This window comes from Lissotriton helveticus, chromosome 3_1 (assembly GCF_964261635.1).
Source record: "Lissotriton helveticus chromosome 3_1, aLisHel1.1, whole genome shotgun sequence".
NCBI lineage: Eukaryota > Metazoa > Chordata > Amphibia > Caudata > Salamandridae > Lissotriton > Lissotriton helveticus.
Genome location: NC_136061.1, coordinates 1,300,188,660 through 1,300,213,422, shown reverse-complemented (window position 1 = coordinate 1,300,213,422; position 24,763 = coordinate 1,300,188,660). Strand labels below are relative to the sequence as shown.

The following is a 24,763-nucleotide window of genomic DNA, read 5'->3' as shown; positions in this document are numbered from 1 at the left end:
AACATTCTAATCCAGGGCATACCTTTCAACTCCGCTTCATCTGGAGGGTGGCCCCCTCAGCAGTCACCCACACTCCTCAAACAAACAACTCACCCACCCCAGCCCCTGCCTCAGCCACACTTTCCCGTATCAACCCTTTCAGTGCAGCTGTGTACCTTGCTTGTATGCTTTGAGGGATCCTTCACTGCTGTTACCTATTCTATGCCTGAAAGAACATCACACCCACTGCTATACTGCCTCTGTTCTGTCTGTAAGGGAGGCCTGCAACGATTCTGCCCAGGTTTACCAGCTGCGTGCAGAAGAAACTAAATGCTACTGGCTGTGCTCTTAACTGTTTTGTGACCTGTACCACTCACTGGACATCACGTTTTCACCAAACAAACCTCAGTACTGTTGGCTTTGGAGGTGTTTATTAATCTCAGTCCAGGTTTAATGGCTACAACGTCAATAACAAGCGAAAGCACAGCCGCCCTGTAGGGATTCGGGGGCGTGTTTTTCGTGCTCTCCCCTTCCCATTGGCTGGAAGGTAAAATTCCAGCCAATGGGAAGAGGAGAGGGCGGGACTTAAAAAAGACACGGAAACGCCCCCGAATCGCGTTCCGACGGGGAAAGAGTGATTGACAGCCAATCTCTTCCAATGGCTAGCCTCCGTTTATGGAGCTAGCCAATGGAAGAAGGGGCGGGTTCAAGTCCCCCATACTGTTCTAACATTAGATTTCGCCTGCGCGAACGCTGCTGCGCAGCGGATGCCAGGCGAAACCTAAAAATAACAGTTCTGGGAATGTGAGCAGAGGGAATGTTTTGAGCACTCAGTAAGTAGGAGTATTTTGCTGGATATCTTAGGTAATGGGGTTCCACTGCACAAAGTGGTGACAGCAACCATGATGTCTTTAGTAATCTTCATGTGTGAACAAGTAATTGCAGAAACAACAGCAGTCTGAACCACTGATTTGGCAGCTTCATCAGCCAATGAATTCCCTACAATGTGCATTCCAAGACACTGGTGTCTCAATGTATGAACTACATGAGGCTGTGGCAAGGAATCCTTAAGATGCACAAATGTTCCTCAAAGCAACTTATGCTTGATAGCATTTCCTTTAGAATCTCTGAATCCATTCAAGCACCAATAATGTAACTGTTAATTAAAAGAGTGGACACAGTAATACAAATCACACAGAATGAGTGTGGGAAAATAGGATTAGTATTTTCTAGTGCCAGAGTTGAAGCTTTTAGTTCAGCCACCTGAGCGTACACTTCCTTAAGGATGGACTAAATGTTTTTATTGATAGAGTACTGTGGCACATGCAGCAGAATATCACTGTTTGGTACATATTGTGGGCTGAACTGAACTGTTAGTATATATTACACAATCATACTGATCTAGGGGCTAAATATCAATGGGCACTGGGTAATCTTGTTCATATTGGAATCATTTTTGTGTTGCCATGATAGGGTCAAAGGCATATTCAACATCAGTAGCTATTAAGGAGGTGGCACATTGTTCCATCTAAGATGTAAGCCTTTTGCGTTAGTAACGCTTGCCTTGGTGACAACCTCAAAGGATGAAAGGGTAGTAACCACAATTATTCCCCTGAGCCAACACTTTTCCTTTATACCAGGTGTCTGAACTGCAGTCAGTATTTTTTCTGTTGATTAAAAACGCATTTCAGCATTAGAATATAAATGTGATGTATATGCCATTGGTACAGTATCACCCTTGTTTAAGGTGACATATGCATAGCCAGTGAATCCTGCAATTATGTGGATCACCATGTTAGTTGTGCTGGCATGAGTATGGAAGTCTCTAGATGCAAACACATCAGTTTGCAGTGTTCTTAGAATATCATTGTAATCTGAAGTCCATTGTTTTGCTGGAAAAATCAGAATGAATTAATTCATACAATGGTTAAATCTGTTGTTCATAGTTTGGTATGCATGTTCTACCAAAGTTGAGAACATTTATAAGCAATTGTAGCTTTTTGAGGGCGTATGGTGGCGGTAGGAGAGCACATTTCTAGAAGAAATGTGAGGCAAGGCTTTTGCGTTCATTTGACAAATCGCATCCTAGGAACAGGACACTGAGAAATGCAATTTTTGGATATTGAACTTATAGACTTGTTCGTGAAATCCCAAAACTATGTGATCTACTCTGGCTAAGTGTGTGTTTAAGTGATCATCCATGAGGTAAATGTGAACAACATAGGGTAATGCTTCTGGGTCAATGTCATATAGAATTGATGTTACTTGGGTAGAAAACAGCCCAGGACAGTTCTTGTACCAATAAGCAAGTCAGCAGAATTTTCTCTGTATTCCTAGAGTGCTAAATGCTGTTAGGACTCTGCTTGCAGCAGTTATATTTTGGCAGAAATAGCCATTGTAATTGTGCAAAGTTGTTTAGTCTTTTTTGCTCACTATGTTGTTCGTTAGTGCTGCATTGTGTGCATTTTGAACTGCAAAGGTGCGTGTGTGACTGTTTAAATGTTTGTAATCGAAGACTAAACAGTAGGAATGATATGGTTTGGCTACCAGAAGCAATGGGTTGTTTAATGCTGAAAGGCAAGGCTCTACTATTCCTTAATATTCTAATTGAATGTTAATTTCCCTAACCATGTGTTTTGCTTCATGTTTAATTTGGCATTGTATTTGCACTAACAAGCTGGATAATATTGATGTAACGTGACAAGGTGAGTCTTTAGCCCATAAATACAACCAAAACCCTGTCTCTTGGGCTCCTCAGAACTCCGACAAGCTGCAGAGATTGACTTTGTCTCCTCAGAACTCCGACAAGCTGCAGAGATTGATAATACAATCGAATGGTCTATTTAGAAGAGGACTCACATGAAGAGTTCGCGACCAAAATATTTGCCTCTCCAGCGGGTATGAGAAACATGTGCTGACTGAGGATTGATAAAACAATCAAATGGTTATAAGGAAGAGGACTCACATGAGAAGTTCGCCAAGAAAAAACTACCCTCTTCAGTGGGTATGAGAACCATGAGCTGATAGAGGTCATGAAGAACAAAGTGTCCAACATTGGTGCTGTGACAGAGTGTCTAGCCCGGAAGAACTTGCCGGAATTTTTGTGGCAGAGAAACATGTTGGCAGTGGGTATCGGTATGCGACGATAGCTACCAACCTTTTTAAATCAACAGATTACACCTAGTAATTAAGAATAAAGTTATGAGAGAGGTGTGTCTGCCGATTTTAATCACTTTTTGTCACTAGTGGAATGTGATTGTTTATCACTCTGCTGCACTTTATTCACATTCCTTCCTTGTTTGGGCACTTTTCTTTCATTCTTTTCCTTTCTGGGACAATAAATGACTGACTATGATGAGAAAAGGGGCCCAATTTGGTGAGTACCTACCAGTTACCCCGTTGGTGGTGCGCCCATGAGGGGTCATTTTGTCCTTCACACTTTTTTCACCGCTGTAGATGTACTGAATAATTGTTTTTCAGACATAGATATGGTTCTTTTTTTGACTGTCTATTGAAAAAGGTTTTTTCATTTTTAAAGAAAGGGCAAAAAACAGTACACACTAACACACAGGAATTAGCCATCAAAAGGATCCTGGTGCAGCAGAGAAAATAGATGGTAGATATTTCATGCTGAAAGAGAAATATACATATATATATGTGTTTTGCCCATGAGGCAGGGTTTTGGTTGTATTTATGGTTAATGAGTGGAGGGCAACCCTGTATCTCTTTTTCCCTCTCGGCTCCTATTGGAATTGATGGAGTCTTTAGCCCAGACTACATGGCTGCCACATTATGCTGGGGCTTGTTCTGTTGCCCATTCTGCGGCATACGCTTGTTTGACAACGTCAAGAACAAGAACAGAGAAGGAGGGTATAATTACATCTTCCCCTTGTTGGACTTTTCTAACAAACTCTGGTGGCCAATCCATATCAGCCAAGAGAATGTCATAGGTGTTGATTTTTTTAGTACGTGGAACGTCATCCTCGATTTGGGTGTCCAATTCGGATGTATGACGTTACAACGCAGGCTATTACAACGCCTGCCTTTACAACGCGGTTCTACATCGCAATCCATTACAACGCATAGTGCTTTTGGGTGTTGGATAGTGAATAGTTTAATTTACTATTCCAACTCCAGTCCCCGTGGACACTAGGGAAGGTGTTGGATAGTAAATTAAACTTATTCCCTATCCTGGAGCGCCCCCCAGCGCAATGCGTTGTAATGGTTTGCGTTGTAATGACCGCGTTGTAATGGTAGTGCGTTGTAAAAGTTTCGTTGTAAAGGTTGTTTACCGTCCAATTCATATACTCTGTCTAGAGGGCTAACCCGCTGATCTGGTGTTTCAACTTGAAAAAATCCATCAGTTGCTCTTAAATCCAGAATCTCTTGAAGATTCTGGTGAATTAATGTCACTCTGCTGCGCTGTCTAGCAATGTCAAGGCCCACGTCTTTTTCTGAAGGAGTATTCTCAATATGTGTGGCATGTTATGTGGAATAGCTGCCACTTTCTACTTTCCGAACTGGTTTTAGTTGTGGAAGTTTCTCTTTCTTTTTATTATGATGTCTGAAGAGAATTATGAGTCTTTTCTTGGTTTCACATACTCTTCAAGCCTACTCGCCTGAAATCCCCCTCTCTCCGAGCATTTGCTGGGTGAGTCCTGAAATGAGAAGGACATGTATCAGTATAATGATATCTATCAGGCTATTTAAGTCTATCACGGCTATGTAAATTGTAATGTTTTTAAGTGGGCTCTGGTTGTGGAGATTCTCCCCTTCCTTTTGTTTCATCTTTATTTTTCTATTTGTGCCAGCTTTTTTTTTTATAAAACTCAGGTGCCTGTTTGGCAGTTTCTTTTTCAGAAATGCCCAATGCCCTTAAGCTGTGGCTTCCAAATCATCTCAACCTATGGATGTATAGGAGGAAGACAGACAATACTTTTTCAGACGTGTAGCTTTTTTTTTTTTTTAAATAATTTTTTATTTAACAAACAAATAGGGAAGACATGTCAAAGTACAAATAATAAGAAAATCATAATTTACAAAAATAAATGTAGCCCGCTCCCTAACAGAAGCTAGTTTCATTTTCCACTTGGAACACATTACAACATAATTCATTTTATTCATACATAAAAACCAAAGCAACACAAAGATATAACCATATGCTACAACAAAATATCTATCCGACAGAAAAAAATACTGTCCGATAGGTGTAGCTTGATAGGAGTTCTTTGCACTTAGCTTTTAAATAAAATTTATGGACCATGATGAAATATATTTGGTTTTAAGGAAATTCACCTTGGGAGAACACATGGAGGACTAATAGAAACTGCAAAAGATATTTTCCAAATTGAGCTGTGCTTCATTGTTCCAATAGCGACCTGACACATTTTTCCAGTCCTGGAGTGACTGGGGTGTTCACTACAGATTCCCTCTGTTCTTTGGGTTGTGTCTCATCTTTGCCTTATTGACTCAATACGTCCTCTGACCCTGAAGAGGTCTGGGTGATCACTGCAGCTACCTCCAAGTCAGTGACTCTATTGGTGTGATTAACTTATTATGGTTGGATCCCTCCACTTTGCCTGAGCAACCAATTAAAATTTGATTTGATCACAAACAGGACCTAATAGGAATATATCGTTCCTTGTGAACGTTTTTCGGTTTTGCACAACAAGCTCCAGTTACTTTGGAATTTTCATTCTTCAATTTGTACCTTTACACGTGACACTTTGTTTGCCATGAGGAAGTCCCCTACATGGGAATGAAACGCGTTGGCTGGAATGTCTTAAATTAATGTTTTTAAAAAAAGAAATGTTTTCAAATAAAGAAGTTATTATTCCATCTATATTGGTCTATTGGACTTTTTTGAGCTGTGCACCCCCATTTGGCATAAGAAATATGGTTGTATGGGTTTCAGCAATACTTTTTGGCAATTCACGCTCTTGATCTAATACTGCAATCTGCACAAGACGTTCCACCAGTGCTGCCGCCTCCCCCTTAATATTAGTTAATACAATTCAATATACTGTGGCAAATTTGCTAATTTATTTAATCTCCAAATCCAGGGCAGAGGCAGCAGTGTATTCATTTTGAATCTATTTCAGCATGTCAGACAAAACAGCTATTGATGGTGTACCATATGTAATAGTATATATGACAGCAAAGACTGTACCCCAAGTAGCATAGTCCGCTACTAGGGGAACCATTCCAAGTGGTAGGCACATTGTGAGAATTCTATGTTTGTCTTGGGGTCACGTATGAGGAAACACTGCTTCATGTTGATTTATTTTTTGTGCAATCTTGAACGGAATTTCCTATCGTCTGGAAGCAACCTTACCCATAAATTATATTTGTATTAATAGTTGCTGGACTAATTACAGGCACAGCTATGTGCAGCTACACACGTTGAACAGCCCTCGCTTGGGTAGTTGCTATTTTGTGCATTACAAACTGTGTTAAAACGTCTGACTAGTCTAACTAGACCTGTGTAGAGAACATGGAGGTCTGCAACATTTAATGGTGCTAGGCTTGGGAATGGTGTATAGCCAGTTAGGACTGGCCAGATTGCCTCTTCATTCCTGAGGGAACCCAGTCTCACATTGTTTTGTGGGTGTGGAAGGCCACCTTGGGACCAATTCTGAAGTTAATGATATGTTATTGCTATTTCTTATTCTTCATGAGGTCTATATTGACTTGGTAATACAGCTGGAGTGCAATAGTGAAATGTTTGTGAAGTGCCATTGTCTGCAGGAAAGTGAACCCATGTGTAGAATACCTCTGTTTTGTATGCCTTGGGGGCCTCTACCAAAAAGGTAACATTTCACCCTCTATCAAGGAGCCCTTGTTGTTCTAAGATTGCTGTAACAGAAGGCTTGCAGTTAACAGGGATGTTAGCTGCTAGCTCCGTTTTTAATGAATGGAAAAAAAAGAAAAACATTATAATTCAGTGATCCTTTTTATAGATTCAGCTTGAACAACCTATGGAATAAAATAGGGGGTTCCTATTAGCTGAGGAGGATTAAACCCCTAACACCACAGATGTCTCTGTATGAGATGAAAAGGAGACCTTGGGCCCATGCAAAAACTACTCAGGCAACTCATTTAATATGTGCCTGACCTACAACGATGGTGGCACCATGTTATATAGTTCCTATAAATTAGGTAGGACTGTGAATTTTGGAAAACATAAGCTTCAGAATATGGGAACTCGGTTCACATATACCATCAAAAATTGTTGCCCTGGTTCCTAGCGAGCTCACGGTGCCCCTTCTGAATCCCTTAACTTTACTAGGGTACCAAATGGTATCAGCAATCTCAAACATGACCACTCTTTATTCCCCCAAGGAAATCATGGAAACAGACCTTACTCTTGTGTTATTTACATTTGCATACCAAGGGAAACACAAGAAATATACGTAATGGCTTTTCAAACATTTGTTGGAACAATCGTATTCTTGTATAAAAAGAATAGGCTGCAATTATTAGACAGAAGAAGCAAAACATTGTAACCAGAATTACAAGAATGGTGAAAAAGATAAACAGTACAACCATGATAGAATTACTATATGATTATACTCCTACCCAACACTGCCTATACTATCGAGAGCATAGTGGGAGTTCCCTCTACCAGATCCATTGGGATAGCCTACCCGACCCCATGCCTAAATGTGATGTATCAGGAAGCCTGCCTGTGTAGACAGGTTATCGTCCTTTACAGGATAGAGGTCAGAGTCAGCAGGACTGCATTTCAGCCACAGTGTGTCCCGTTCCATGAGAATCCCAGCAAAAGTGCCTCTTTACCAAATGTAAAATGGAGGCCATTTATATAATAAAAACACTGCTCCAATCGCACTGTGTCAAAGGTGCAGTGCTGATGTGATGATGTGTCTGGAACCTTAGAGCTGTCTCCAACCAAACAACGTAAATACAAGGGCATTGTGTTCTATATTCTTAGCCTTGTACAGAGTGTACGAATAAAATGATAATAATGTTTACTAAGAAATGAACTACACATAGAATACCGTGTAAAAGTAAATTGTAAAAAGTCAACCTTAGAAAACTATGGCAAGCTAAAACGTAAAACTAAAATGGAAACTGAATGTGAGTCCTGCTGTACCTCACAACAGAAGGCATGTGGTATCTGATTGGAGGAGTCTCTCAAAAGATAAACATAGCAGAGAACTGACCGTTCAATCCACGAATGAGTACTAGCCAGTTGCTCTCCTCTGGGTGTAAAACATTTTCATTGATGAGTGCCAAATCTTACACAACTCTGTGGGTGAGATAAATTGTGAGGAATAATGGATTTCCAGCCTCTTCTTCAGGCTAGGGGCAAACCTGAAACACGCCACTGCAAGGAGAGCTGCATGATGCTTGGAAGAAAGCAGATTGCCTGGTGGATCATTGGAATTTCTGAAATGCATTTCCTAGAGCATCTCTTGGCTTGCATGTCACCAGCCCAGCAGACTGATTATTAGCTGCTGCAATTAGGACTTCACCTTCTGAACTGTTATGGAAGGGCTCTTTAACTCTGTCTTGAAGGAGGAAGCCAGCTACTGTTGAAGAGGATAAAACAGTGTATCCCTCCAGGAGGAAAAGCTGTGCAGAAGAGGAGATCAAAGCCCTGTGGCCTGTTCTTTGATCAAGCAGTGTGGCGAAGGAACCAGGGAACGATGTCTACATCATCAATGAAGTGCATGGAGAGATTTATCTCTACAGGGAACTGTATTGAGCCTCCTCCATTCATGGACCCCTCGGTGTGTTTCCATGGTTGTACCCAATGTCTGCGTCTGTCTAGTAGTTTTGTGTAGCAAAACAAAATTACCCAATTGTGTCCTGGCACTGAGGATCAGTTGAGACATAAAGATAGAAGGCAAAATCAGAAATCCATGTTTTAAAGTGTTTCCTGAAGGCAGTTGGATTAGGAATATATCGCATGAAGTTGGGCAATGAAGGGTGCAACTGGGGGTGGAGGTGGTGATACAGAGGTCCTCTGGTATAAATAGCATTATGGACCAGACAGAGAGATGTAAAGATGGAATGAGCTTTTTCGAGATGGAATGAGAAGTGAGCTTGAGAATTAAACTGGGTGCAAAGTTTTTCACAGCATGGAGCCTTTGAATCAGGTTTTCTGCAGAACCGGGGTAGATTGAGTTTCCATCATCTAGCTTAGAAGTGATAAGGACATGACATGCTTTCCACAGCATTTTGAGCAGTGCAAAACATGTTATGGAGACCTAACTATTCTGTTAGGTGACAAGGAGATGTCGAGTGTTGAAGAAGCCAATATTTTTACAGACTCCAATGAGGCTGGGCTGGGTCCAATTTTTGGGAACCACTAGTAGGGAGAATAGCTCATAGATCTTTTGTCAAAGAACAGAACTTCAGTTTGTATCTCTGTTTAAAACAGTTCTGATTCATCCACTTGGCTATAGCTTTCATGAATAAGCAAAAGTTGGATTCTCAGAGATGGAGAAGTAGATTTTTGTGTCATCTGCGTAGAATACCAAATGAGTAAAATATAGTTAGCAGGGGCCTAATATAGATGTATAATAAAGTGGGTCTTTGGGTGGAGCCCTGCAACACTCTTTAGGGAAGTGAGAAGGTGGAGGAACAGAAAGCCAGTAGGAAGAATGCTTGAGTCCTGGCACACAGGAAAGAGCATCGCCATTTCAAAGCTTCTTTGACCGTTTAACTTGCTTGGTCCTCCTGTCAGACCTGGGGCTGTTTTCTGGGTTTCCTTGTTGTGAAGTAGGCTTTCAACCATGAAAACTAAAACCCACAACAATATTGGGATTTAAAGTCCTGCTTTGTGTGAGCTATTGTGTGCCTGATTGTAAGCAGTGTTTCAGGAAACAAAATAGTACAGGGATAATATAGAGTTTAGCAGAGTAGGTTCACCACCAAGCTTGCTCTCCTTCCACCTTATTTGGAGTTTGGGGAGCCGCTAAGTTTCCATTGGCAGTGTCTTATCCGATTTAATTGGCAGCACTAGCAGAAACTCTTAATGTGGCCCCTCTTGTGCCAATTGTATGCCTTGTCACAGTTGTACATAGATTACAATTGTCTAACAAAATTCATTACTCATCGAAAACACAAGCGTTTTTTTCCAATATACAGATAATGCTAATAAACAGTGTCTTAAGATCTCTAATATGTAACCAGGTGTGAAAATAGAATGAACCCCCCCCTCAGATTTCACTGGCAATTCCAACCTGCAAAGAAATACACATTCCTGCCACCAAGATAGGGGATCCGGACCTTTCTTCTGTAGCCATGTCCATCCAATCGCCAGGCTGGCCACTGTTATAGCAAAAAAACATTAACCCCCACCTACTTGGGATGGAATACTAGGTGAGTAACCCAGCATTAGGGTTTTAAGTTCAGGGAGGGCATTTATCTTCAGAAATTGCTTAATTTAATTAAAAACGGTATTACAATATGAAATAATAATAACTCAGGTTGCAAAAATATGTGTTGTATCTACTACGGTTTACTACAACGATAACAATCAAATGTCTCCCTAAGATCCCATTTATGAAACTTATACGATGTATAATATCATTCATAAAAGATTTTTTTTAATTCTATACATTTAGAATACTCTGAGCGAGCTGATTGGTTTGCGTTACTTCTGTGAGTAGAACTCAAGTATTAAGATTATTTGACCATCTACTTGCCCAAAAATCTAGTTTATTTATTATACCTCTCTGGCTCTTCAAAATTGGTTAATAAATATTTATAGATCCATTTTGGTACTTTAACGAAACTCTGAAGGAATTTGTTGTGAGTTAAGTTAATCTCATTGGGTAGAAGATGGGAGAGTTGTGCCTCTCTGCTGGCCATGGAATAGTTGCTCTTACTCTTAGGAAGGGGTGCAGTATTTTCTGTCGGTAGGAGAATCTCAGGTTTGCTGGAAATTTGGCCTTTGGCAGAGAGATTTTTTCATACTTGCAAGCCCCTATTGCCACCACAATGTCATTTTTCACGATGTTGTGGTGGCGATAGGGGCTTTGCCTTATTTACAAGGCAGTGTTAAGCCACTTAACGTGGCTTAACGCTGCCTTGTAAATAAGGCACCCTTTTACACTATACTTAGCATAAAATGGGAGGGCAATGGGTGTTGCAGCGGGCGTTCCACTGCAACACCCATAGATTTTGACGCTGTCCCATTTTCACAAGGTAGGCATAAATATGGGGCAGTGGCAAAACTAAGAACAGGTCAAACCTGGTTTTACCCTGATGCAACGAGGAGAAATTATAAATTTTTCCTCGCTTTTGCTATTTCTATTTGTGCTGCGTTGGGCAGCACACATAGAACTAGCAAAACGTCATTGATTGTTTATCTGCAGGAAGCTGTCTCTTCCTGCATATAAATACTACTTTTTGTTAATGAAGTTTTGTAACTTCTATGTGTACTGCATTAAGCAACACACATAGAAGTTTCAAAACACCATTTAAAGATTGTTTATGTGCAGGAAGGGAGACCTTCCTGCACATAAATAATCTTCCCCTACAATACAGGCAGCATTTAGCGCCAGTGCATGGGAAATGCAGGGCTGCACCATATTGTTGTAAATATGGGGCAGTCTTGTGTTTCAGAAGTGACTTGTATTGTAAATATGCCCCTTAGTTTTCTCTGCCAGTGAGCCATGAATCAATTGTTCTTAAATCCGCAATATAAAGTTTCCATTGAAGGCATTGCTATACTGCACCATTGTGGAGAAACTAAAAAAAGAAGGACGAAAGCAGGAGAGAAGCATAGACATATGAAGGGAATACAAAACATATAAGACACGTATTAGGATAAGAAGATCCCACCAGTATGACTTGCACCAAAAGAAAATGTTTTAACAAGGTATGATATCTAACTGTGAGATTGTATCTACATCAATTTGGCCACTAAGGCTGGCGAAAAACAGGACTGTGGGGCATATTACCAAGCAATAGCGATAATTATCGCTATTGCTTGGGTAGAGACAAAATTTTACCGCTGAGCTGCGGCGATTTTTATCGCAGATAAACCTTGGTATTACCAAGGTTTATCGCAAATGCGATAAAAAATGGCCGCAATGCATGAATATCGCTGAAAAGTCAGCGATATTCATGCATTACCGAGCTAATGCTCTTAGCCATGTTATCCACCTCCCATTGGTTAACATGGCTAAGAACTGCTCAGGGCAGGTGTTAGCTTTTGGAGATATTCGCGCTTAGCGCGAATATCTCCAAAAATTGGTAATAGGAGATAACGATGTTAGCGACTGTTTCCAGTCGCTAACATCTTGGCACGCCCACTTTGCATGTCATTAGTGATAAATATCACTGACATGCAAAGTGGGGCCCAAGACGGTCCCTATCTCCTACTAGCTGTCGCTAACTGGTGTTAGTGACAGCTAGGTAATAGGGAGATAATTTTATCTCCGCTTTCTTGGCTTTTAAAGCCAAAAAAGCGGAGATAAACCCCCTTGATAATATGCCCCTGTGTTCTATGGGGTGAATTTCAAACTGAAGGGTTGAGACTTGAGGAGTCTGAAAATGCAAAGATTCTCAAGCGTCTATTTCTCTTTCCGAACATTTTTCTACAGCACAGTGCAGGTGTTACTAGATACAATAAAACTTCTACTTTACTTACATCCTTCACATTTCGGGCGCAATTGGGCAACGCGTTGTTTAGGGCCTCTCGAGAATTAGAATCCATCTTCTCAACCAAGTCGGCGAAGAAACAGGAGAGCTGTCCCAGACTAGAATACAATATTAATATCACACTTTGAACCATCCATAGTTATTTTAAAGAGGAACACTTTAAAAGATTCTTCAACAGTCATGGAGTATGATTGGACAATAGTTCGTAGTGAGAGGCAGTGTTTAATTTCAGCCATTGGTTGCAGATGGGGCCCACCAGCACTTATTTATTTGGGGACCAGAACTTATTTTTCCTCAAAATAATTTGATCCAGAGCAGGATAAAGAAAAACACAATAGATAGGAAGAAGTAGGGAGACAAAGACTGAAAAAGGGTGAGAGTGAGTGTAAGAAGTAGGTAGTGTTTCGTAGTGGATTAAAGAGGCATGAGGAGGTATCGATATTACTCACCTGGCAATTCGCTATTTCAACCTTTGATAGTGCTGGCCGTGGGCTTCTGAGCAAAACTTTGTGACCTGTTACTTAATCTTCTGCAAATTAAGCACTGGTAAGGGGTGCCCGCGATCATACACCAACACTTCTCAGTACCTAGGCATGTGTATGTAAAAGGTCTTAGAGCCTTATTCAGAGAGTTACATTTACATGTATAGATTTTCTCACATGTAAATAATCTGCACCTAGTTGCAAGTGTACAGTTTTTGGCTAGTTACTATTTTCGAGTGTAGATTTTCTCCTTAGTGCAAACGTACATGTCTCTACCCGTTGAAATCACGAGGTGCTGACATGTAAGACAGAATTAAAGCTGTGTACAGTTACTACGAGTACATTTTCACATGTAGTCGGAGAGCTCCACCACTGGTGAAGATCAAACTATGTAAAGTAAGGGGACGAACAATAAAGTTTATCAATTCATTAAAACATATTAAAAACATGTTATTGTGAAATAAATGTGTAAATGAAATAATAACTATTATTTACCTTGAATTAATAAAATATAATTTTACAGCATATTAACTTATTAAGTTAAACGTTTTTTAAACCATTTCATTATATTATTGTGTGACGATCACAATTGACGGTCACAAGTACCGCAATGGTCTCAAGTATCACAGTAACTACCATAGTTGCCCAATTGCTTTGTGTCAGCAACCTCACTTCAGCGGAATCTGGAACTAACTGGAGTCTGACTAAATGATGTTAACTGGAGACAACCAACTACCCCACCCTCCCTTAGCCCAAACACCCTTTGGAGGGTAGTGGAAAAAAAACGGACGCACTGTACACCTGTGGGGACGCTGGATTTGCTCTTTTATGCCGTGCTGGGGTGGGACTCGGTCCCCCAGCCAACACTACTGCTGCCCAGAGGGAGGAGGAGCCTCCCAGATGCTCAAAGGCACCAGCAGACTCCTACAGCGCAGCCGTACAAAGCTGGGCTGGTCCCCCCTCTGTAGTTTTCTATTTGGGAACACCTTGGACCCTGGACTCTGGACTCGGTCAAGATAGGAGATAAAAGACTGGGTACGTCTGTGCTTCTTCTTCTTTAATCTTTTCTAGCGATTACTAAACACATCCCAGAGTATGGGCAAGCGTAAATTGGTCCAGGCAGCTGGGACGGGAGCACCAATGCCAGTAGCCTCAACTAAAGCAATTTACTATTTAACCAATGCTATGGGCCTTTTGAATAGTGAGATTACCAACGCAGAGGAGAGACTGGCTGCAACTAAATCTGCCTTACACAATACAATGGACAATGTTATTGAGGAAGATACCCTACCAGATCCAGGGACTCTACCCAAAAAGAAAAAGCTTGCAACACCATGGGGCCGATTCCGATTCGGTAAAATCCCTTACAAATAGCCGTACGGAGCATATTTCCCATACAAATCGTACCCTTAAACGTCCCCGTACGTACGATGAAGTACGATTCGGACCCAAAGCAGATCTCCGTACGAACCATACGAAAGACCATACGACTTAAAAATCCGTACAAATCGCATTCGGAACATGCAGTACGCGACGTCCATACGGATCGAAGCAGCATTTTCCGACCCAGCAAGTACGATTCGTCTCGTCAACACTCTGTACGACTCTTTTTCTACGGGAGCTCACAACGTCTGGAAAAGCAGATTTTGACTCGAACCGCGTACGAAACGGACCCCCCCCCCGGGAACGGTGTGTACACCCCATGATTGCAGGAGTATGGTGCATAGGGGTACGGTGCGTAGGGGTACGGTACATAGGGGTACGGTGCAGGGGTACGGTGTATAGGGGTACAGTGCAGGGGTACGGTGCGTATGTGATTGTGTGGCTCTACATACGAATTGCTCATACGTGACATTTTCCGTACGAATCGCGTTCTCATTCCCCGGTCCGGATCGTACTTGTCGGGTCGTACAGCATGTTTACGATTCGTACGGTTCACTTTGAGGGTCCGTATCGTACGGATTTTCCCTTGCTTTTCGTACGGTTCGCAACAATTCGGTCGTATATTTTTCATACGAATCGTACTACGCAATTCGGACGGAATTGTATGATTCATACGGAAAGGGCTACGGATTCGATTTTTCATACAGATTCGTTTACAGAATCAGAATCTGCCCCAATGTGTCTCTAATGATCCCCTTCCGATCAGTGAAGACTCACTTATATGCAAGGCGTCCACCCCAGAGCAAAAACTTTTTGCCAGCCAGCGGGCTCAGAAGGCCCAAATAAAAAAAAAAAGGGCAGAACAACCACTGGGGTGCTTGGAAATCCCACTGCCCACAAGTTACCCAGGATTCCCCATAAAGAAAAAACGCCCAATACAACTAAAACAACAGACTTTACATTAAAGAAGCTGCATGGCAGATTGTTAACACTGGAAGACTCGGTAAGGAAGGAACTGGAGGCCATTAAACTTGGAATATCTAAACTGGAGATTTCTGTAAAAGAGGTGCTCACTCTAATTTATAATTTACAACAAGGGGTGGTGATGGACAGAGTCTCTGAATTAAGCAGAGTACTCTCACCCAGTCAAGAGATCAGGGCTAGATCCAACACCGTTTTTTAGCTCATTGCACCATCCCAGTTTCAGAACCTGGCTGTATGCAAATTAGTCTGTCCCTGGCCCAGTGCATCATGGGAACAGGGCAGACCAGACTACAAAAGCCAATTCTTACACTGGGAAGGAAACAAGCTTCCGGGGACCGGTTTCTGCCATTTCAGGCGTCTTCGGCCCGGCTTGCTTGAATCCTGATGGTGCAATGAGCAAGGGACTCACATCTGAGTATACCCTTCCATGCTTAGGGTGGACAAAATTATTTACAACAAGGGGTGGTGATGGACAGAGTCTCTGAATTAAGCAGAGTACTCTCACCCAGTCAAGAGATCAGGGCTAGATCCAACACCGTTTTTTAGCTCATTGCACCATCCCAGTTTCAGAACCTGGCTGTATGCAAATTAGTCTGTCCCTGGCCCAGTGCATCATGGGAACAGGGCAGACCAGACTACAAAAGCCAATTCTTACACTGGGAAGGAAACAAGCTTCCGGGGACCGGTTTCTGCCATTTCAGGCGTCTTCGGCCCGGCTTGCTTGAATCCTGATGGTGCAATGAGCAAGGGACTCACATCTGAGTATACCCTTCCACGCTTAGGGTGGACAAAATTATTTACAACAAGGGGTGGTGATGGACAGAGTAGAGTCTCTGAATTAAGCAGAGTACTCTCACCCAGTCAAGAGATCAGGGCTAGATCCAACACCGTTTTTTAGCTCATTGCACCATCCCAGTTTCAGAACCTGGCTGTATGCAAATTAGTCTGTCCCTGGCCCAGTGCATCATGGGAACAGGGCAGACCAGACTACAAAAGCCAATTCTTACACTGGGAAGGAAACAAGCTTCCGGGGACCGGTTTCTGCCATTTCAGGCGTCTTCGGCCCGGCTTGCTTGAATCCTGATGGTGCAATGAGCAAGGGACTCACATCTGAGTATACCCTTCCACGCTTAGGGTGGACAAAATTATTTACAACAAGGGGTGGTGATGGACAGAGACTCTGTCCCTCACCACCCCTTGTTGTAAATATTTTTGTCCACCCTAAGCGTGGAAGGGTATACTCAGACATGAGTCCCTTGCTCATTGCACCATCAGGATTCAAGCAAGCCGGGCCGAAGACGGCTGTAATGCCAGAAACCGGTCCCCGGAAGCTTGTTTCCTTCCCAGTGTAAGAATTGGCTTTTGTAGTTTGGTTTGCCCTGTTCCCATCATACACTGGGACAGGAACAGACTAATTTGCATACAGCCAGGTTCTGAAACTGGGATGGTGCAATGAGCTTAAAAACGGTGTTGGATCTAGCCCTGATCTTTTGACTGGGTGAGAGTATTCTGCTTAATTCAGAGACTCTGTCCCTCACCACCCCTTGTTGTAAATATTTTTGTCCACCCTAAGCGTGGAAGGGTATACTCAGACATGAGTCCCTTGCTCATTGCACCATCAGGATTCAAGCAAGCCGGGCCGAAGACGGCTGTAATGCCAGAAACCGGTCCCCGGAAGCTTGTTTCCTTCCCAGTGTAAGAATTGGCTTTTGTAGTTTGGTTTGCCCTGTTCCCATCATGCACTGGGACAGGAACAGACTAATTTGCATACAGCCAGGTTCTGAAACTGGGATGGTGCAATGAGCTAAAAAACGGTGTTGGATCTAGCCCTGATCTTTTGACTGGGTGAGAGTATTCTGCTTAATTCAGAGACTCTGTCCCTCACCACCCCTTGTTGTAAATATTTTTGTCCACCCTAAGCGTGGAAGGGTATACTCAGACGTGAGTCCCTTGCTCATTGCACCATCAGGATTCAAGCAAGCCGGGCCGAAGACGGCTGTAATGCCAGAAACCGGTCCCCGGAAGCTTGTTTCCTTCCCAGTGTAAGAATTGGCTTTTGTAGTTTGGTTTGCCCTGTTCCCATCATGCACTGGGACAGGAACAGACTAATTTGCATACAGCCAGGTTCTGAAACTGGGATGGTGCAATGAGCTAAAAAACGGTGTTGGATCTAGCCCTGATCTTTTGACTGGGTGAGAGTATTCTGCTTAATTCAGAGACTCTGTCCCTCACCACCCCTTGTTGTAAACACTCTAATTTATAAGCAATCTGGGGACATCGCCCCATAGAAAGTGGCACAAACTAACATATCAGCAACTACGACACTGTACGTCGATCCTATAGATTCACCTCCAGATCCTACCGAAAGTAATCCCCCGATGAAATGAGAGACACATGTAAACACAATTTCACATCTCCCACTCGAACAAACACCCTATGTAATCATATTGAGAAATGTCCCTAAATTCATATCTAGGGGTCGATTCCGATCCGGTAAAAATCTCGTCCGTACGAATCGCATCGGGAGCCGCCTCCGTACGACTCCTACACAGACCATACGACTCGACGAGTACGATCCGGACCGGGGTATCAGGACACGATTCGTACGGTCCATATCAGATAAGGGCGATTTGTACGGAAATCGCACATTCACATACACACCGTACGGTGCGTACCCCCCCATGATCGCAGGGGTACGCACCCTACCCCTACGATCATGGGGGGGTATGCACCGTACACCCAGCGGACATGGAGTAAGCACCGTACAACCAGCGTACATGGGGTACGGTGTGTACACCCCAAGATCGCGGGGTACGATACTTACCCCCCATGATCGCTGGGGTAGGGTGCATACCCTTGCGATCATGGGGGGTACGCACCATACCCGGGGTGGTGGCGTTTCGTACCTGTTTCGGGGCAAACTCTGCTTTTACGGCTGTTTTCAGCTACCGTAGTAAAAGGGTTGTACGGTGCGTACCCAACACAAATCGTACTTGCCGGTTCGGAAAAAGCAGCCGCGAACCGTACAGATGTCGCGTACAGCGGGTTCCAAGGGTAGATTCGTACGGGGATTATATTTGTACGGTCCCTGTACAATTCGTACGGAGTCCAGCTCCTGGTACGAATCGTACTTCGTCGTACGTACGGGGGACGTTGCAGGGTAGGATTCGTACGGGAAATATGCTCAGAACGGCAATTCGGAGCGCTTTTTACCGGATCGGAATCGACCCCCTAGTGTAACAGAAACATGGATCGAACTTAAAAAAGAAGGTGACACATTGGCTGGCCAAGCGGTTTTGGAGCACACATTGTCTTTTCCAAGAAGTAATAGGTGTCAGAAGAGTTGATTGGCTAGGTCCCTGTAGAAAAATTGGCCAAGGCGACTGTATTGTTGATAATTTTCGATCTCTTAAGATTAAAGACTTGTTGATTTAAGCTGTAAACTACGTTCTGAGAATGCCCAAGGGAAAATTTTCGCGGAACCCCTTGGGTTTTTGAACATGCCAGACAGACATGTACTTCTGCCCAAATAGGGCTACCAGCGAATCAGAATGCCCACCAACAGCAAGTAAAATCGAATCACAGTCCGCTTATAACAGTCCTAATTACAAATTGGTTTTCTGCCCTCTGCAACTGCGATGAACAAGATTGACAACTGGGCGGGGAGGGGAAGAAGGGTAGTATTTCAACTGACACACATAACATAGACTACGAATCACATAAGATAGGGGTATATCGACCTGTATAAAAAATGAAAGCACTAACCTTACAATTGGGAATTGTAATGTTGCAAGAGTAAAAACTAAACTGGGGAATCCAGAGTGGCTTGAGACAATCAGTGAAAGTCACTTATTCTGCCTACAAGAGGCATGGGCAACAGACGATTTTTATGTGGAGGGCTTTGCATTGTTTCTAACCCTGGCAGTCGCCTCAGAGGGAGGGCGGGCTAAGGGGGGTCTGGCATTATTAATATCTATAACCATATCAGTGAAATTGATGAGATCTTATGCGCGTTCTCCCTACTTCCAACTATTCCACCTGCAAATGGAGGAAAAGCTGAATCTTGTTTAAGTAAAGCTTTAATAATATTGTCTTTGCCAAAACTAGAACTCGTATAATTGTGGACTTAAGTAGGGAGATTAAAATATTTACAAATAGCATTAAGTCAATACAACAGGATGGGATCTAAAAACCTCTCACACAATCCATAGGGAGAGGCAATAAACAAATGTATTTTTAAATATAATTTTGAACTTTTAGAACACCCCTAAGGGCCAGGGTTACAACAAGTACCCATGTATTATGGGAATGGCTGAAGCGCCACTATTGACCATAAACTGGTCACTGAAAATGTGTATCGATTAAAAGACTCTTTTAACATTACTCCAAACATTTTTAGCGATCACGCCCTTTTGACAGTTGTCTTTGATATAAATACTTTAAGGCCAAACGGTCCACAAACTATAAACCAGATCTAAACACAGGGCAGAAACGGCATCAGACTAAAATGGCCATATATAAATGGTGTAGTTTATCAAAAAAGGACTAGCTTAGTTGTGTGAAGAGACTCAATGGGCACGTATGTCGGAAAACCATTTGGTTTGATCATGTAGCCCTCACCCACCAACCTAGTTGGTGGCATGCTTCATCATCGGGCCCACCACAGTGACACCGAATGGGTCCCGGGTGTGCTTCGACTCCAGATTACTGAGGAGCTGGTATACTTACTGAGTGTGCTGTGTTGTGAGTATGAAAGTGATTGAAAAGCTATGCAGTGGGTCTCAGTTCCCGAGGGTGTCTAGATAACTTTAATGTCTGAGCCCCTGCTAGCAACTAAAAAGGCAAGCGTACGTGTTGGAGTGAGTTATGAACTCCTTCGTCCTGTGTGGTCTACATGTTTCAGCCAGGCCTTTTATTTACAACTGGCTTTCCTCAGGACCAATGAATATGTGTCGGTAAAAATAAATATATTAAGTGATTAGTGTTGTTTTATAAAAGTGTCGCACTCGCTAAGGTGCGTTACGTGTTAGAGGGGGATTCCCTCTGCTTTACTGTACACATAACATAAAAGACACAGACAGACATACAGGGTAGTGTCAATTAGAATAATATTCTAGGAACACAACATATTGCCGGCTGCTAAGGTGTGTGAACGACCTAGACCGGCGGGCAAACATGGCCATGTGGATTGCATGGCTGGTGTGGTTTATAGCGTAAAACCGGGTGGGGGTGGTGGGCTAAACAGCGAGTTATGAGTGAGGTACAGGTAAGTCTAATACATTTTCCTCACACTTGCTGTTTGCTGTTAAAGCTTTCTTGGGTCACCTGGCAGGGGGAGAAGACCCTAGATATTGTAAAGAGGCATAGATTAGAGCCGAGCCTGTAGGGAGAAAGGTTCTGCTGCTTACCTAGATTGTAGCGCTGAACCAGCATTTTTACTCACGGAATTGCCGATCTGCGTGCTCCTTAGACCTGTCGTCCTGCTGCGGTGTCCCGGGTAAATGTGTGGGGTTCCCGGTCAGGTTTAAGTAGCCCCTTTAATTCACAGCACCTGGAGCGGGAGTGGAAAGAGTGGGCGCGGTCGCGCTGGAAGCGCTGAGTCATCTGCAGCTCAGCGCATGCGTGCAAGATCAGTGCTGTACGCGCATGCGCGGTACGCATAGGGTAGTGCCGCGGAGGAGCGCATGCGTGTAGCAGCGCCGAAGGGGAAACAGCCCAAATTGTGATGAGGTACACTAGGTTTGATGAGTTGCAATTAGTGAACTGGCGCTGTGTCCAGGTTTTGCCGTTTTCCAGGGCCAGTGTCTTTGAGGGGAATGTCAGATGACAGACGCTGCAGTTATTGCAAGGTTGGTAGCCAGTGAGTTTGGGTAGACCCCAGGCGTTCAGGATCGTGTTGTCAGTCGGACGGGGGCTTGTTCTCGGTCTGGTAGACACCAATTGGTCTTTGAGATTCTTTGCTCTTTTATATGCCAAACGTGGGGTCTCCCAGTTTCTAGTTCCTGAATTGATTTTTCCAGTTTTTTCGGATTATGTTGGACACTTGGTTTGAGGCTGTGTTATAGGTGGTTACACATGTCATGATTGGTGTTTCAGATGGTTTGATGATGGTTTCCAGAAGTGCCTCTCTGTTCTGATTCCGCGCTCAAAGACACTGGCCCTGGAAAAGGGCATAACCTGGACACAGCGCCAGTTCACTAATTGCAACTCATCAAACCTAGTGTACCTCATCACGTGCCGGTGCGGCCTCAGGTACATTGGTATGACTACCCGGAAAGTCAGGACAAGAATGACTGAGCACAGAAGCACCATGCGCTGTGGTAAAAGCATAAGTAAATTGACGGAACACTTTCTCACCCACAATCACACCCCTAATGACTTCACGTGGACAGTGATTGAACAGTTTGAAGTAACTAACTGTAACGAGAAGGCTCTCCTCATGAAGGAACAACGCTGGATATACCGTCTTTCCACGCATATAGATGGGCTCAATGACTCCATCCCGTGGAATTCACTGACAACCTGACCACACAATTCGCCCTCTTCTCGCATTAAGACAGCATAACCTGAACTGACCGTCTGTATCCTAGCCCTGTTTCAACTCGTGTTCTCATATCCCAGTCTGTATCTCTCTTTTTTAATCACCCCTTTTTTAACTCCCCCACATGGCACCAGACCACTATTCGGGCTGTTTCCCCTTCGGCGCTGCTACACGCATGCACTCCTCCGCGGCACTACCCTGTGCGTACCGCGCATGCGCGTACAGCACTGATCTTGCACGCATGCGCTGAGCTGCAGATGACTCAGCGCTTCCAGCACGACCGCGCCCACTCTTTCCACTCCCGCTCCAGGTGCTGTGAATTAAAGGGGCTACTTAAACCCGACCGGGAACCGCACACATTTACCCGGGATACCGCAGCAGGACGACAGGTCTAAGGAGCACGCAGATCGGCAATTCCGTGAGTAAAAATGCTGGTTCAGGAGGAGGGGCTTACGGGAGATCCATGATGGCCGCCTGATCCCTCGGCTCCGCCGATCCTTTCCGTCTTCCTCCCGGCCCGCACCTCCTTATGTCGCCGATCCTGTTTCTAAGTTGAATTCTCGGGACCGGGAGGCGATCCTGACTCCAGCGGTGTGTCTCTTTGCGCACCCCATGCGGTGGAAGTGCCGGAGCGCCCTCACTCCCTTTCCGGCGCTGGCTGAAGCTGATCGGGTCTTTGTCTCGTAATGGCCGGCCATGTTTGCACTCTCATCGGATACTGAGGCGGGGCGGAGACGACCAGCGGGAACGGCTGCTATGCTGTATTAACTGCTGCGGAGATTTGCTAGGCTTTGCTCATTTTCGCGTGTGGGGACTGTTGTGTTTACAGTGCAACATTGTGTCTCCGCTCTGATCCGCGAAGGGCACTGACTGATCGCTTATCCTTTCTAGCGTAGCGGTGGATGCCATATTGTTGGCTGTGTCCCCGGCTCCTGTGCCTACTCCGGGCTGCTGCCGGTGAGATGTCTGACCGCCCAGATTGCTATGGTACCGTGTATGGTGTAGGCATGGTTTGTGCTACTCCTGTACCCTCAGCCAGGCCATGTTATTCGGAACCCGGATTGGGAGATCGGCGATGCGGCACTTACGATGGAGACCAGTCTCTGGACCCACAGAGCCTTCGAGAGTCCCGTGTGCGGGGACCGGCTGCCCCTCTTCCTTCTGCTGCACCACCGGGGATTGGAGACATCCTATGCGCCTTGGGTACTTTGAGATCTGATTTACAAGAAGCTGCCCGAGACCTAGGGAACCGGCTGGACGCTATTTCCCCCTACATGCCCCCGGTGGGAAGAGTTGTCTCTCGACTGCAGGACAATATGCCATATCCGATTCCCGATTGCAGTGAAGTGCCTACCCGGGCGATCTCGGGGGCATTGCGGGTGCGTGCACCCGATGATGCATCAGTGTGGATTGAAAAGTTGGCGGAGTGGTTTGAGGAAGGTGGGTTTGTGAACTGGCCGAAGAATCGTCCTTGGACTTTATGCCTGGCTCCTCCCTTGTGTTCTACTGGCGACGCTTACGACTTTCTCCTGACTCGGATGCTACTGCTTTGGCCGGCGGACTTTGGTGATCTGTTACAGTGCATTGTCCCCCCTTCTATCATTGTCGCATGTATGGCATTGGGATGGACAGACTTTGTTGGACAGTATCCTTCTTTGATGGGGCTGCTCCGTTTAATTGTGCTATTCAAGATGGCGACCGTGCAGCTGGACTCCGTCGACACCCCCGTTCGCAGGGGCCAGGGTTGAGGCCGCTCCCTTATCATTGACTGCGGTAGCGTATATTGCTGGGGCTGCGGGAGATAGACGTTGGAGTTGAATATTGTTGCTTTGGTTCGGGATCCGGGGATGGGCGGCCGAGGATTTCCATGCTGACTGTTTTGAGCTTATGTATATGGCCCTCCTCCGAACTTCTGTGATAAGCTTTCTTTCCTTTTTCCCTTTTTCTCTCTCTGTATTTCGGGTACTCCTTTGGGGCGACAGACACACTGCTAGGGGGGGGGGTAGGCCGTAGCCTCTGCATGCGTGTAGGGTGGGGGTAGGGGGATGGGGTTCTTTATTTTTGTTCGTTTCAGTTTCTATGGGCCTTTCTTTCTCTTATTTTTGGCTTTCTTTCCTTTTTCTGTTTCTTCGGGGCTGACTGTCCATGGGTCTTGCACCTTTTTTCTTTTTCCGGGATTTTAATACGCCTCTTGTTCCAGTACCTGGGGGTGGGCTCGTGGGGATCAGACTTGGTAATGTTGATTTCTGTACCGTTGCTTATTAATCAGTTTTGTTATTGCGGTTGCTTTAATGGTATAATCGCTATAGACTTGCCTCTTTTTGATCGTATATGTGGTGCACCCCCCCTGTTTCTTTTGTGCTCCTTTTGTACGGTGTACAGTCCATGTTGCTGCAGCCCCTTTCTTTCTTCTAAAATTTAAAACGAAAACCTCCTATCCTACGTCGCGCGCCCCGTACTCCTGTATAGCGCACTTTGTAATATCCTGTTTGAAGGTTGGTCGAATGTTAACTATTCTCCTGATTCTAATGAGTGTCTTTGCGGCCGGCCTTGATGGTTGTGGGCCTGCGCATGTATCTCCTTATAATCTTCAATAAAGGTTTTATAAAAAATTTTTAAAAAAAAAATAAAAAAATGCTGGTTCAGCGCTACGATCTAGGTAAGCAGCAGACCTTTCTCCCTACAGGCTCGGCTCTAATCTATGCCTCTTTACAATATCTAGGGTCTTCTCCCCCTGCCAGGTGACCCAAGGAAG

The 24,763-nt window shown here is 44.2% G+C and overlaps 1 protein-coding gene across 1 annotated transcript in view; it reads right to left on the bottom strand.

Annotated features, from left to right (window-relative positions):
- The window catches only part of LOC144824950 (otoancorin-like), a 559,576-nt gene that overhangs the window by 433,160 nt on the left and 101,653 nt on the right, over positions 1-24,763 (bottom strand). The window contains exon 7 of the mRNA XM_078683892.1: positions 12,608-12,716. Coding sequence (XP_078540018.1) covers positions 12,608-12,716 — 109 coding nt within the window. The remainder of the gene's footprint in view (positions 1-12,607; positions 12,717-24,763) is intronic.